Source organism: Populus nigra, chromosome 16 (assembly GCF_951802175.1).
Source record: "Populus nigra chromosome 16, ddPopNigr1.1, whole genome shotgun sequence".
NCBI classification, from domain to species: domain Eukaryota; kingdom Viridiplantae; phylum Streptophyta; class Magnoliopsida; order Malpighiales; family Salicaceae; genus Populus; species Populus nigra.
In genome coordinates, this window is record NC_084867.1 from 11,339,546 (window position 1) to 11,355,308 (window position 15,763).

The window sequence follows — 15,763 nt, forward strand, 5'->3', positions numbered from 1 at the left end:
ACATATCCCCTTAACCATTCCATGAGACTCTTTTTAGTTGATTTTGATCTTTCTCATCTTCATTCATCAAATACACATCACCTTTTCGTTTCTTGAGTAGGTAACTTTCATCATTACTTCCACTTATGATGTCAAATTTCTGCATTACTTCTTTAACTCCTTCCATATTAGTCAAAATATCTCCAGCACCATCAGATGCTTCTTCTTGCTCGAGATCATTAGAGGAACTATATGCTATCCTTTCAAGGAGGGACTTCTTCTTAATACAAAACCTTCTCCACTCTCCTTTTCTTGTTCTTGTTCTGTATTTTCTATGTCACTCTCCGAAGTTCATAACAGTTCTTTAAATTCTGGCTCGGATTCTTCTATATTTTCAGCACCGAGAAATCCATAATATTCATCAATCTGATCTATAATATTCGTTGTGGTTTGAGCTTCAAGATTGGATGTTTGAGGAGATTGAGTAGGATCATTTGTAGTTTGATCTTTTCCAGCCATTGTTGATACCTTCTATGGGCTTCCTTCAAGATTGAGAGAGAGAGAGAGAATTTGTGTGATGAGAAGAGTTTTTGAGGAAGTGGCGCCAAAATGTGGGTTTTTAAAGAAACGGTTATTCTGTTAGGGATAGTTGATTGTTTCACAAGCGGGTGATATATAGATATATTTCGTTGGGTGAAAGCAATAATAGTAGGAGAGAATAAAATGCTTTATTTTTATTTATTTATTTATTTTGGTTTTGAGAAGGTTTATAATTAATTTTTTACTTTAATAACCATTGAAAATATATTATGAATAAAAAAATATTATACATGTACATTTATTTCCATTACATGTAAAATAAGTTCTTTTAATGGGTTTTTATTTAACATATCATATAAAATTAGTTATAGATATTTTTTGTCCTTGTTTTCTTTCCTACAAACGCTTGGCTTGAGAAAAGCAACAATGGGGTAGGAAAACTTGCCTTTGTCAATAAAGCTGGATGATCGCTGTATTTTCTGTACACAAAAATCTCCATGAAAGAATACACAGAAGTGGCAGTGATACAGGCGAAGTTACAAGATAACCAGAACCAAGAATTCTTGTATTGTTCTACAAAACATCAATTAAAGGAAAATCCCGTTGCAATCAATGCCTGTTTGGCCTTTTAGATCAGAAGATGTTAAAGATTGAATGAGCTCGTTACTTTTAGAAGCATCAGTAACCAGACCTCTTCAGGTATGCTAATACGCCTACCCCAGCAACTAGAGCAGCGCCTGCGGCAAGAGTACTGTATGCAGATGCCCGTGCATCTGCTTCAACATAATCGAAACCTTCTGAACGAGAACCCTTCCTTCCACGTTTTCCTGAATAATCTAAGTGCAACCTCAGACTCTGCAGAGTTCATCAAAGAAATTAAGAAGGCTGCGCTTAACATATCCTTTCAGAAATAATAATTGCTACAGCAAAACAGAAACTCATCATGATTCCTGAGGGCTGTTCCCATTACAGTTAGGGTTTATGTTTTATATTGGTAACAAACAGAACAACACCATTAAAGCAAACATTCAAGGCTCTTTCTAAAAAAAAATCCAAAATCTGGGAAAGATCAAGGCTTCTAAAAGAGATAAAAGCGAACATTCAATTTACACATGCAAATCAAAATCAGGATAAACCATTCTTAATTATAAGGATAAAAGGGAATGGAAAGTGGTTTTACTAGCACTTCATAAAATTTTATATTATTACCTGAAAATGTGGAACCCGAAACAAAAGGAAACTTACCTTTCATAGGACTAAAAAGGGGCAAACTTATTCTTATTGTAGGTTAGGAATACATTTAAGTTATCAAATAGGTTGTGTTTGGTATGAAAGGAAGGCAGATGAAAAGTTACCCTTGTAATTTTTCACCCCCCTTCCCCCTTGTTTGGTACGCAAAATTTGGAAGGGTAAGGGTTACCTTTCAAGTTGGGAAGTAAAAAAACCGTTCAAGGAGGAAAACTTTTGGTTTTTCTGCTTTCCCTCTGATTTTTTTAATTTACCATCAAAAGTTTCCCTATTTATCTTACTCCGAGCATTCAAGACCCATCAATTTATGTATATTTATTTTTCTAATATAATTTAATTCAAGGTATAACACTCATACCAAACACATACCAAACTCCTTTAACATTTCACTCATCAACAAAATTTTTACATCCTTAACGCTTCACTCTTAAATCTTACCCCCTTGACATTTTCTCTTCAAATTTTTAATTCCATACCGAATTTAACCTAAGAAGAAAAGACATTAATGAAGGCGGCCTAGTAGCTGTGTGGGGAGAAAGTGTGTGCATCCACTGGCCCAAAAAATCCCTTCCTCCTTTTCATCTAGGATCCAATATAAGCATATCCAAAATAATATAATATTCTACCGCAAGGTGAGTAGGTGACTGCTGCATTTGGTTTTTTAAGTGTTATTCAGGTTGCGCCTTTTTTTTTTTTTTTGATACGTAACAATGTTTGTATAGAACTTAGATTGGAAAATAGAAACTTCATAGAGTCTTTCATGTCAAGAGGATGATCCACACAGAACTAATCTCACAGTTTATAGATAATCAGTGTCACTGCCACCAATAGCTCATTCTCCAGGTAATTTTGTCCCTTAATTTAACTAATTTATCCCACTTTTTTATAGAAAAACATCAATGACAAGCAGACATCTGAAAATACCTTCAAACCAGCTGATCTGGCATGCTCTACAGCTGTGATGAGATCACTATCTGATGCCAGAACAACTTTGTCATGGTCTTCATCTTCATACTTGAGAATGCAACCACAAGTTAGTATGAAATCAAGATAAGGAAAATAACTAATTCAGGCTATTGATCATAGTATGAAGTCCATAAAACATACCAGAATTTGAGGTAAGTTGTTACAGTTAATGTCATCCCCTAGCCTCTGAAGGATTGAAGTTATTATATCAGTCAGATTCCGGGTCTCTACCTCAAAAGAAAGCCATAAAAAAAGTCAGCTACCTGTTATATGTGAACTGTATTTTCGTTAAGTGAGCCCAGCATTTCACAGCATTCAGCCATTCACGTCTCCTATGCCAAAGAAGCCTAACTTCACGAGTATAACAAATATATGTTTGTACTCTCTAAAGCAAGTCACCTGGCAGTAACTTGCAATGAAATGCAAATTCTATAAGCTACATGCATGCCTGATGCAGTGGGGCAAACCAAATTCATGACCATCTTAAAAAGCCTAGTATAAAAAGCAAAACAAATATCCTACCACAAGTAAATCTGTGCATTCGCCCCCTTCTGTCTTCAATTTTAAAAGAAAATACATTGGGATACACTGATGATGGATAGAGAAGCGATCTCCCAGCCTCTGTTCCTTCGGAAGCCAATTTCAAGGAACCTTCACTGGCATGTCATCAACTACATGTAAGTAAACCAAATAGATGAAATCGAAATGCTAGCATAATATTAACACCAAAACATCTAACCTCCGCGCCTCCTCATCATCACCATTAGGACTCAAAGCCATGGCAGAGTCCCAAAACTTCTGCATCATTGTGTTTGCAGTCTCATTATTTGCTGCAGCAGCGCTCCCGACCTGATTAATGAAGGGCACATGAATGCTTTTGTTCTTCTCAGAAATAACCATAGCATCATATATTCTCCTCAAATATAAATTTACACTCTATGGGGAAAATAAAATACCACATGCATGCCACCTAAATATTTAAACACAGCATACATCGAATACAAGCTGGAAACGGATATATGAGGAATTTTTAAGAATACTTGTTTTTTTAAATCTAACATATTACAGCTATTAGTCGTCTATTGTCCTGCACTCCACCATGGGTTGGATAAAAAAAAATCAGCCAAAAAAAAGTGTAGCCATTAGCAACATATTTTATGCAGCAGCAAGAATTTTTTTATTGTGAACCAAGATTTTTTTTTTATGGTGAAGAGCTGCAAAAACAATCGCCCACTAATGTTATTAAAAATAATGTTGTAAAATTTCATGGAAAAAAAAATAAAACAACAAACAAAAAAAAATATAACAATCAAATAAAATCTAAAAATATCATGAACGAAGGTGAAAAAAAAACACTCAGTAATATCATTAAAAAAAAACTATGATTTCATAAAAAAAATGGAAATTCAATGGTATCTAATAAAAAAAACTTCAAATCATTTTTTATCAATCTATTTGAATGGAATACAAATCAAAATTTAGGAGCAAAAAACAAGCCAGGCATGTGCTGGCCTGCGCTCCCAGCCCATTCAAAAGAGGCTTGGTCCACAACTCAGGCCTCTTATTTTTTTATATTAAAGGGTTAATTAAAAAAAACAACATAGAAGACGCGTCGCTACTAGTCTAGAAACCAACGATTGGGGGGTTAATGAAAAGTCAGGCCATGAGTATTTTATGCTCAGAAATTCATTTTTCAACTCATTTTTTACCTAAATCACCTAGAAAACACCCTAGAGACCTTGATAAAGTTATGCATGGCCTCAAATAAACCAAAAAATAGTCAAAAAAACATAAAAATCTCAAAATCAACCCGAATTAAAAGATTTTCTAAGGTCAGATCTACTATTTCAAGTAAGGGAAATGACAAATAACAATTAGGTGAAACTCCCCTCATCAAATATAACCCATTAACACCAAAATCAATTTTTTTCGTGGTCGGAATCGGTGTCAAGCACTACTTTCTCACTCTTTAATTGAAATCTGGCGACTCTATCTCTCTTCTCTCAAAACAAAGACTAAAAAATAAAGTTTTGAAGTAAAATTGAATTTTCAAAAACTAAAAGGGCAGAAAGTTCAGAAATTGGAACACGAGACCAAACTAAACTTTTCACGTAAACTTTTAAATTGCCACTTATTTTCCCTTTGTCTTTCAATCTTACCCTTTTTTAACAAATCAGAAGCAATCAGCCATTAATTTGGCCACAAAAAGATTCAATTGAGGATAAAAAAATCCTGATGATCAAAACAAAAAAGAAAATTCACTGCAGCAATCCATAGTAAATTGTAAGAGGGGCTATAGTAGCGTGATGTATAGTAAAAACACTGTCGTTTAGTGTTTTTTAATCCAAAGAAATAAGAACTCGTTCCAGGTCAATAAAACTTGCAAAGGGAACATTGTAAAGCACTACATAGTCCAAGAAAGAAACAGACTTGGCTTACTGTGGCCACTGCAGCATGAGTGATATGAATTACATCAATGACAGCAACTATGTTCCCATCTGCATCCAACCATCCAAGGTCATCAGAAACCAAAATGACTGGCTAAAAAGCATTTCACTCTTTATCTACGAGGATGGCACCTCTGTCTAGCACAGGAAGGTGCAAAAATTTCCCATCATGCATGGTGTGCAGAGCATCAACAATTGGTGTATCAATCGTTGCACATTCTGGATTGGGAGTCATGACCTGTAGAAAAATTCGAAGATGGCTGACGTTACCACTTTCTTCCATTTATCAGAGAGAAATATTCTTCTATGTTAAGGGTCCAAGTCTAAGTTTTGCTAGTCACTGCTTCATTTAAAATATGCTAAATAGGTAATATCTTTCCTAAATTCTCACTATGAGATCAACTTGAAAACATAATTGGATAATGGCTTTCTTAGAGGGTAGATATACACATTCTCCATGGTGTTAGCAGATTCTATATCATTGCAAATAGGAGGATACAGGACATGTACAATTTTCTTTTGATGAAATCCCTCAAAAGCATACTACGCTGTCTGAAGGAGAAAGATACCTTCTCCACAAGAGTTGAATTTGGAGAAAGATTTTGTGTTATTACTCGCATCAGGATATCCTTTGAACTGAGAATAAAAAAAATGGTGTATCAATAATAACAGCATAACAAAAACTTCCTGCTATAAGATTTAGATGCAAACGCAGATAACCAATGCAGTTTTAACTCTATTCACTTGCTTGTTAGATGCAATTTAAAAACAAACTCACGTAAAAATTCCTCGGGGTTTTCCATCCACTGTCACTACTGCACAGCTTGATGAAGATTCGAGCATCGTCTTTGTAACTTCCAAAACAGTCTCTGTCGGTGATACAGTTACAATCCTGAAAGATGCAACAACATATCAAATTAAACAACTTGCAGTCCATTTTGTCCACAAATCCTCTAAGCAAACAGTGGTAGAAGTAGAATATCCAAGATAGACACTCAAGAAGACAAATTATTACCTACTTTGAATTCTCTGGAATTATCGTAGATATAGCAGGCCTAAAGATCCGCTCTCTAAGTGTCTCAATGAACGTATTGGTTCCTGTGTGTGAACCAAAAAAATAAAAATAAAACAAAAGCATGAAGAGAAGTAAGGAATTAATTCTACACTGCATTATGTAGTAACAAAGTAGCCGGAAGGACAAGCAGTCACAAAGGTTATTCAAAAGAACACTTTCCACTGACCAGATATGGATGTCCCCCAATTTTTTTCAACACCTTCAACAGCTGCAGCAATGGCTTTTCCTTTTTCTGCTGCCCTTTCCATACGAGCTATGGCATCATATAAACACTTTGCTATATCCAGTAAGGCAATAACCTCTCCATTCTCAACAACAGGTAAATGTCTGAATTTTCCTGTTGATTATTAATATCAGGACCATATCCAAATGGTAAGATGTAACAGGGTTGCAGGGTTGACATGCATCTCAATTTATTACAAACCTTGAACCATCTTCTGGAGAGCTTCCACGGCAAGAGTTTCAGAAAGAACAAAAACAGGGTTCCTGGTCATAACTTTAGAAACGGGTGTTTCCTCAAGATTAAGCTCACGAGCAATTACTCTTGAAACTAAATCCTACAGAAAGAGGAAATAAGACAAAAATAGGTCCACGGTATGTTAAAGGCAGCAAGAGGAAAATTCCTTCCACTAGTTTCTTTGGTCCTGACAACATAAAATTTTAGTCATACCTTATCTGTAAGGATTCCACAAAGTAACGAATTAGAGTCAGTTAGCAATAAGGCATCAACTCTATGAGCAGCCATCCGACAGCAAGCTTGATAAATGCTTGTGCTTTCTGGTACTGTCAGGGCCTTTGACAGACGCAAACGTTTTACTGTGCGCTCTCCAGTTAGTCCCCTGTTTCAGATGCAGTTATAAATGGAAGGTTACATTAATGGTGATGTAACAATCATTGTTGCCGGACCTTCCGGTGAATATAGATATTTGTCATGTGAGCAGCATGCCAATCTATCTATCTACATAATCTGATATCACTATTATGTCTCCTAAAATGCATCCAGTGATGAAGTAGCCCGAGAGACTGATTACCTAAACATGAGGCCAAAGCCACGCCCAGAGTTTCGTGATTTACTAAGCTCAAGCATCTCATTACTGTATTCGGGAGAAGTGGGAGAAGCATGAATAATAATGATAGGATATAAAAGAATTCCTCATGATCACATTCTGCAACTCAATCAATCTATTCACTGTCATTGATTCACAAATTTTCTTCTTCCTTTTTATTTGCTGAGAAAAGAATAGATCCATTACCAAACACGGCAACAAGAACGAACCTAAAATCCAAGTTCATCCTACTAGGACTCTCCTCTCCACCCTCAAACACAGATTGTTTTCCTCGTTAACCAAACTAATATATTCATTGAATCATTTCAATAGCTCACAATTGCAAGCAACAGCCACAATACAATTCAAAGCTCTTCTCTTCGTATCCCACAATTTATTATGGCCAAGTAATCTCTACAAAAAAGCCGTAAATTACATGTAACAACTAAAAAAAGGCAAAACCGATATTTAAAATACTCCAAACTCATTGTTTTTTTCCCTTCATTGCTCTAATTATTAAATTAAGAAATAGAAATAAAAGTGGTTTTCAGAATCAAACATATAAATAAATAAAAACAAAAACTCAGAGCGAACATACATAGAGCGGGAAGAGGTGAGAGATCTCCTAGAACCATCAAGACCTCCTCCTCCATTCTCATTAGCCTTTTTTCTTCCCTGGAACGACGAATACGACATACTTTTCCTCGACGAACTTCCTTGACTTGCCATCTTCACCACCAATAATAACAGTATTCAGAATCAAAATCCGGATATATTTTGATAATTCAGGGAATAATCAAGATAAGAGGAAATTAGTTTTCTTTTTTAATATTTTCCGGTAAAGTTCTCGCGGTGTCGGGATTTCCCGGGAAAAATGGACCGACCGGCGAGGCGAGGCGAGGCGAGGCGAGGGAAAAGGAATGCCTTAAGAATTGGAAATGGAGAGAGACTTGCTAGAGAATGGGGAGGAAGGCCAACGATAATTTTGCACGTTACTGAATTGGCCCCATTTTTTTATAGGATCTTACCTTTTCTTTGCTATAAAGGGGTCAAGGTAAGATTTTATTTTAGTTTGGGTAAAACTTGTAAATTTCCTTTCATACCTCCTAAAAAGAAATAAACAATGTCAAATTGATTGTTTGGTATGATGATTCGTCTTTTTCTTTTTAAATCATTTTTATATATTAAAATTAAAAATAAATTTAAAAATAAAACTTAATATTTAATTTAAATTGACTCATTTAAAATATCATAATTTTAATATTTAAAAATAAATATAAAATCTTGAAATTTTATTTTATGTCAAAATAAGTATTAAGCAATCATCGAATCTATTTTAAATCAAATATTTTTATTTATATTTATTTTTTATTTATTAAAATCTCTTTTTACATTTATTTACTTATATAATCGTTAAATTATATTTTATAGAACATATAAATTAGATTTTAAATACATGATTAAAAAACTTTTCACTTTTACAAAAGCACATTGACAAAGTTAAGACACTAATAAAAATTTCTTGATGGCAACATTATGCTATCCACTAATCTAGTTGACAATTATAATGATTTTATATGTAAAATATATATTAGATAAAGAATTAATTTGTCTAAACTTTTGTTTTTATTAGATAATACAAAACATAAAAATAAAACATGATTCTCTAAAAATAAAATAATTTGAAGTGGTTCAACTCAATTAGTCAGATTCTAAGTTTACTCTTCAGAAATTATCAATTCAAGTTCTACAAATCTTATAACCATTAAATACTTATATAGTTATAAACTTTAGAACCTCGTGACTTAATTAAAGCATATATAACTTGATTTATACCGACTATTATATATTAAAAAAAGGAAAGACAAAATCCCTCCACCAAAGGTCATTGAAAAATGAATCAGTAGTGATTGGTTGACAACATATTTGTTAATTAACAGCATAGTTGTTGGATTTAGTTTGGTTTAGGGTTTGGATTCTTCTATGAATTCAGATCTATTGTTTTATTTATAAAAAACTTTGTTTTGACTCGGTCTAATTTATATTAGAATTTGTCACATCACGGATCAAACTACCTCGTCGCTCATATTTATATGGAAGAATGTAAAAAAAGATCTGAAATAAAACCGAATGCACGGTAAAAAAAAAAAATTCTCTCCTTCTCAGTTGATTCATATTTTCATTGAGATGGATTAATTATTAAACTAAATATTTATTTTTATCAATATCCATGATTGCATAAAAAAAAATTAACTTATGCAACCCAGCACACCAGATCCGAGCATATTCAGCTGCATTAGTTATGTTTGGTGGTGCCGCCGTGATTGATGATGGTTTTTCATGTCGGAGAGAGACTGTTTTGAGTTCGTTTGTTTATGCAGGTGCTATTGGCCACTACAGTGTTTCAGGTGGCTTCGATGGCGCGGCACGGTGGTGGAGAATTTGGTGGATGGAGGTAAAAGAAACGGGGAGAGAGAGAGAGTGCTTAATGTCATTTATAGAGTGGAGGGACGCGAGTGGCTGTCCTGATCGTTTCTTTTCCGATGACCGCTTTTTGTTTTTTTTGGCTGGAGATGCAGTGGTGGCTGTGACTGTAAAATTAATCCCCATTGAGCGCGTGAAATGCAACATTGATGACCCACACGTTTCACCATTTTATTTATGACGTGTCAGCCCTCCAGCTCATTTTGCAATCCTTGTTCACTGACAACTTGTTTTCAACTAATCCTTTCTCGTAAACACAATTATTGAACCTTAACCCGGATGGATTGACCTGAAAAATTCATGATTTCAGCCATATTCAACATCGGTTTTATGTTACTAGTTAACTTGATCGTGACTTAATTAACCTAATTAAATATGATTAAGTTAGCTTTAAGAATAAAAATAATAATAATATTGTTGGTAAGTTGATTTAATAATCTAATGATTCAGGTTTTTTTATGAATAAGTTTTCATACAATTATATTTCAAATAAGTTTAAAAAAAAACAAAATCAAAGCGCCAAAAGACAACCAAGCTTAGCTTAATTAACTCACAGCGCACGTGAGACAACTCGGCATAGTGTTATTTAGGATCTATCACAGTTTGGATAACACACCTATGTTGAGATTAGCATGGTGTTAATTAAATTGAGGAAAATGGTGCTATATTGGGTTGGTTTTTATCGGAGGTAATATAGTTTTTTTTTCATAGAGTATATTGGTAATTATTTAATTAATAGGAGATAAATTATGTATTTGGTCCTTATTTTTTTATTTTTAATTTTTGTTTTGAATTTTTTTTGTGAATTTGATTTTTTTTAATTTTTTCATTTAATTTAAAATTATAATTTTTCATCTTATTTATTTTTTATATCAAATTTGATTCTCTTTCCCTTCATTCTATCTCTTTTTGTTTTTTATTCTTTTATATAATTAAATTTTTCCTTTCAATTCTTTTGTATAGGTGTTTCAGTTTTTGAACCTCTTTTTGTTGATTAATTTTTTTTTTTTTATTTTGATGTTGTTTGGAATTGCATTTCAAAAAAAGTTTTATTAAAAATTTTAAAAAAATTGCTTAAAATTATTTTTTTATGTTTTTCATATCGTTTTGATGTGTTAATGTTAAAAAATAAAAAAAATATTATTTAAATTCACTTATGAGCAAAAAGCATTTTGAAAAGCAATCTTTACCACATTCTCAAACACCCTTGAACCTTCTATATTTGGAATGGTGGGAATTGACAATCATTTGTTTTCTAAATTTTCTTTTCATAAGGTTAGCTCGATCTCACAATTCAAGTTGCGAGTTTGACATATTAACTCAAATTGAATCAAAATAATTTATTATATAGTTTTTTTTTCTGTCATTAACATTGATTTATCTTAGAATTCAACTATGTGTTTTTTCCCTTTTTGACAAGCATTTTTTTTCTTTTAATTATTGTTACCATTTTTGTTTTAAACATCAATTCATTTATTCTCAATGTTTTTTATTATATAATTAAATAAACATAATTTTATTTTATTCTTTAAAACACTCGAGCAAACACTAGCCACCAATTTAGTGGCCAGCTCAATACCATCCACGCCTATCCAAATTATGATTTGGAATTTACAGAATAGTACTATTAAACAATAGCAATCCATTGGCTAAAACGCTCTGCACTAATCTCAGAACCAATTTGTTTCTGGTCATCACTTTATTTTTACAGAATTAATTGTTTGATTGTCAATTTTCTTGATCATTAGAGCACAACAATTTATTGATAAAGCCACCGACGAGGACCATTCTAAAGGAGAATATGCCTAACCCCAGCAAGGAGATATCATCCATCTCAGGTCGTGGATGATGCACTGAACTCTCTCCTTTAAAGAAGAAGGAAAAACATATAAAGGATTCTTTGCGTGGGAATCTTGTTCTGTTCGAACCTCACCATTTGGCAGTGGAATATAACATCTATAAAGGATCTTGCTGTGCTGCAGTACCGAAACCAAGAAGAGAATTCTTGTCTGCATTTCTTCAATTGATCTTGAAGGAGGAGGTCTTTGAGAGACAGAATCCAACAATGGCAGACTGGGCACCTATATTGCTGGGTTTTGTGCTCTTCATTGTGCTCTCTCCTGGCCTGTTATTCCAAGTACCCGGGAACGCACGAAACCTGGAGTTCAGCAGCTTCACAACCAACGGAAAGGCCATTGTTGTCCACACCCTCATATTCTTCGTTGTCTTTACCATCCTCATTTTAGCACTGGGCATTCGCATTTACACCGGTTAATATGCTACAAGCAAAATCATCATCTACAGGATCAGTTGGAAGAAAGATTTGTCTTTAGATTCTTTTTGTGTTCTTATAATTGTTGCATTTTTTTTTATTTTTGATATCTCCATGCACATGGCAAATTGATTTAGGTAATTTGATTTTTGATATCTCCATGTACATGGCAAATTGATTTACCTGAAACTTTGTGAGTTCTCTGAAGGAATTGTCAGCACTAATTCTATTTCTTACTGCTTAGATGATGACTAGATTGTTGGTCGGATCTTTATTTTTTAAAATGTAAAAATAAATATATAATATTTTTCTAGTAAAAAAATAATTATATGAGATTTAATCTTATATGACCCGATCAACTTTTTAGATCCAAAAACAATTCCAATAACCGGTAAAAACATAATTCAACTAAAAAAATTCAAAACAACATACGTTTCTTTTTAAATATTGAGGGGACAATATATTGAATTAACTCAGATCAATCCAAGTTAACCTGTCAAGTTTGTGACCACTCGAATAATGAGACTATGGTAAACTCATATAAAGAAAATTGAACAAATTATAAAGTATAATTTCAAATCAATCTAATATTTAAAGATAAAATTAAAAAGAAATCAATTAAAAAACAAAAAAAAATGACTCGGGTCATAAAATTAAGATAACCCTGTAAAAAGTAAATTGAAATAAATTTTGAAACCTAGTTCCTGATCAACTCAATATTGAATGATCAAATTAAAAAAAAAAATAATTAAAAAAAGAACATAAAAGAATGACTAAGGTCACTTCAGATTAATCTGTCAAACCCATGAACAAGAGACTGATGTAACCTTATAAAAAGTAAATTGAAACATGACCCAAGCTAGTTAACCCGCCAAACAGACGACTTGGATTATGAGACCATGATAACTAAAAAAACAAATAAAAATAAATTATGAAGGTTTATTTCCTAATAAATTTATTTTTGAATGATGAAATTAAAAACAATTCAATGTAGAAAATAAACATAATAAAAAGACTCAAGTCTACCTGAATAACTTGTGAACCCCATGACTTAGGACACGATACCGAGATAACCTCTTAGAATAAAAAAAATAAAACCAATCATAACACTTTATTCCCAATTAAACCAATTTTGAATTATAAAATTGAAAAAAATGCCAATAAAAGACAGAGAAAAAAACTATAATCAATCAAGTTATTCCGTCAAACCCGCGACACGATTTATGAGACCGAAATAACTACATGGAAGGTAAATCACAACAAACCATAAAGCTTTATTTTCAATAATTAAATGTTGAATGGTGGAATTAGAAAAAAAAAATGCTTAGATTTGAAAAAATACAAAGAAAAACTATATTGCGATGAATAGTATTTTGTAAGGCGGATCATAGTAAAAGAACTACCTCTTTTAGTTTTTGTTAATTAACTAGTCCTTTGACCCGAGTTCCACCACGGATCACACCAATTTTTCTTGAAACATATAAAAAATTGTAAATATTATAGGAAATGTTTTTGCAATTAAAAAATAATTAAAATAATTTTTTTAGCACATCAAAATAATTAGAAAACATTAAAAAAATATTAAGAAAAAAAAATTCATGCCTTAATGCCAAGTTTAAACTATGTTGTAAAAATTACCTCTACTTAACAAAAAAAAACTCCAAATATAAAATTAAGATTACTCAAAGTCCCAATTTATCAGATATATATAAAAATAAATAAATAATATTTTTTTAATATTTTAAAATATCTCATTTATAATTTTACTCAAAACCTCTACTCATTTTAGACCGAATCTTACGAATAATTCATCTAAGTAAAACCAAAAATCACACATCAATAAATCCATAGAAGGAGTTCTTTTCTATGTAACCCTAAAGAACATTTGATATATTTACTTATCAACATCAAATTTAATGTAATTAACATTATATTTTTATTCCTAGTTTAACTTACGTTCTTATTGTACGAACAATCATTTCATTTAATTGAAATAAGATTTTGGGCTGGTTATGCGTTTTTTTAATAATCGAAGCCTGTGCGGTGGATTTCATTAAAACGTAAGACTACAAATGCAATATATATCACACTTATTTCAACAAGCACCAGTGGTCTAGTGGTAGAATAGTACCCTGCCACGGTACAGACCCGGGTTCGATTCCCGGCTGGTGCATTCACAAGCTGTGAGGAAGTCTGTGCTCACTGTGATGACAGGGTCTATCACTACCGTCTGATCTCCATCGGACGACAAAGAGTGCATCTGAGCTTGTTTTATTTCTCACTTTTTGAACAAGATATATATATTTTTATATAACCCTTATTATATTATACTTAATTAATCTAAAAAAGAGAGAGCCAATTTCTAATTATTATAATGTATATAAAAAAATCATATTTATACTATTTAAAAAATCATATCAACAATTTAGATCTTTTAATTTAGATATTTTAAAAGGCCATAAAAACATATTATTTTCTATTGTATCTGCCACGTAATTTATTCCATCTAGGTAAAAGGATCATCATCAGGTGAGCAAATCATATTTTTTTGTCTATAAACATTCATCCCAGTTTAATTTTTTTAAGTCAATATCTCAAGGTTGTGTTTGTTTTTCATTTAAAAAATATTTTTAAATTTTTTTGAGAATTTATTTTTGTTTCAAATTATATTTTTTATAATTTTTTATGATATATTGATGTTAAAGTTAAATTTAAAAAATAAAAAAAATATTATTCTAATAAATTTTCAAACAAGATATATATATTTTTTAAAACAAAAAAACAATAACTATTAGAATATGAAACGCTAACTAACATGTCAGGAAGATCCGAGCCGTTAAAAAAAGAGAATGCACGGACACGTTATGCAAAGAAGGCTTTTGTATCGATGCATACCCCCCTCGTTGAACTCCATATTTCCACCCTCTTTTCAACAAGCCCACCATTTCTCTCTTATACTCTCTCTTATAATTTCTTCTCTCTTTTTTGATATGGCAGATTGGGGGCCGGTGATAGTAGCAGTGGTGCTGTTTGTGCTGTTAACACCAGGGCTGTTGTTTCAGATACCTGGAAAGAGCAGGGTGGTGGAGTTTGGGAATATGCAGACAAGTGGTGCTTCCATTGTTGTGCATGCTATTGTTTTTTCTGGGCTCATCACTATCTTCCTTGTTGCCATTGGTGTTCACATCTATGCCGCTAAGTAATTCTTGTTACCAATCTTGTAGTCCCTCTTCTTCTTCTTCTTCTTTTGCCCTTTTGTTTTTAATTTCTCCCAAGTTTATAGAACTTTTGTTATTGTTGATATGGTTCTTCTTAGTTTTTTTTTATTTAAATAATCTGGTGATTATATGGGATTTGAGCAGCACTGATATAAACTATCCATACAGAGTATGATTTCTGCGTCTGGTATTGATTTCTATCTGTTTTACGCTGAAACCTGGAAGTAAACATGTGATCATCATTCCTATCTGCTGAGATGAGTTTTGAGGACCGACACTTCACTGTTCTCGAGTTTAGGTCTTGTTTGGCCCATGAAAAAAATGTTGTATACTGTGTGAGTGTGTAGATCAGGATCTCGGCTTGAATAAATTTTGCTATTAAAAGGGAGTTTGAGATTAAATTATATTTTAAGAGTTTTTTTATTTAAAAATGTATTAAAATAATTTTTTTTATTTTTTTAAATTTGATATTAACCTATCAATATATA

General features: G+C 32.4%; 2 protein-coding genes and 2 non-coding genes across 5 annotated transcripts; 3 read left to right on the plus strand and 1 right to left on the minus strand.

Annotated features, from left to right (window-relative positions):
* Positions 1-951: 951 nt before the first annotated feature.
* Positions 952-8,319, minus strand: LOC133675313 (CBS domain-containing protein CBSCBSPB5-like). 2 transcript variants are annotated; one of them, XM_062096656.1, is made up of 14 exons: positions 7,900-8,319; positions 6,926-7,094; positions 6,680-6,812; positions 6,422-6,592; positions 6,200-6,278; positions 5,959-6,072; positions 5,750-5,816; positions 5,313-5,418; positions 5,173-5,231; positions 3,473-3,582; positions 3,256-3,389; positions 2,875-2,960; positions 2,692-2,781; positions 952-1,374 (listed from the first exon to the last, which is right to left on the minus strand). In XM_062096656.1, the coding sequence occupies exons 1-14, from the start codon at positions 8,028-8,030 to the stop codon at positions 1,198-1,200; spliced, it is 1,626 nt and encodes a 541-aa protein (XP_061952640.1). In that variant the 5' UTR covers positions 8,031-8,319; the 3' UTR covers positions 952-1,197. The 2 variants fall into 2 exon arrangements, with proteins under 2 accessions (XP_061952640.1, XP_061952639.1); XM_062096655.1 differs by having other exon boundaries at positions 5,164-5,231.
* A 5,840-nt stretch (positions 8,320-14,159) lies between these two features.
* Positions 14,160-14,230, plus strand: TRNAG-GCC (transfer RNA glycine (anticodon GCC)). The gene has a single exon. It is a non-coding gene; the product is annotated as a tRNA-Gly (tRNA).
* Positions 14,231-14,235: 5 nt separating this feature from the next.
* LOC133676384 (small nucleolar RNA snoR114) lies at positions 14,236-14,325 on the plus strand. Its single transcript, XR_009835595.1, has one exon. It is a non-coding gene; the product is annotated as a small nucleolar RNA snoR114 (small nucleolar RNA).
* A 557-nt stretch (positions 14,326-14,882) lies between these two features.
* Positions 14,883-15,460, plus strand: LOC133675116 (uncharacterized). Its single transcript, XM_062096394.1, has one exon. The coding sequence runs from the start codon at positions 14,907-14,909 to the stop codon at positions 15,258-15,260; it is 354 nt and encodes a 117-aa protein (XP_061952378.1). The 5' UTR covers positions 14,883-14,906; the 3' UTR covers positions 15,261-15,460.
* Positions 15,461-15,763: the final 303 nt, after the last annotated feature.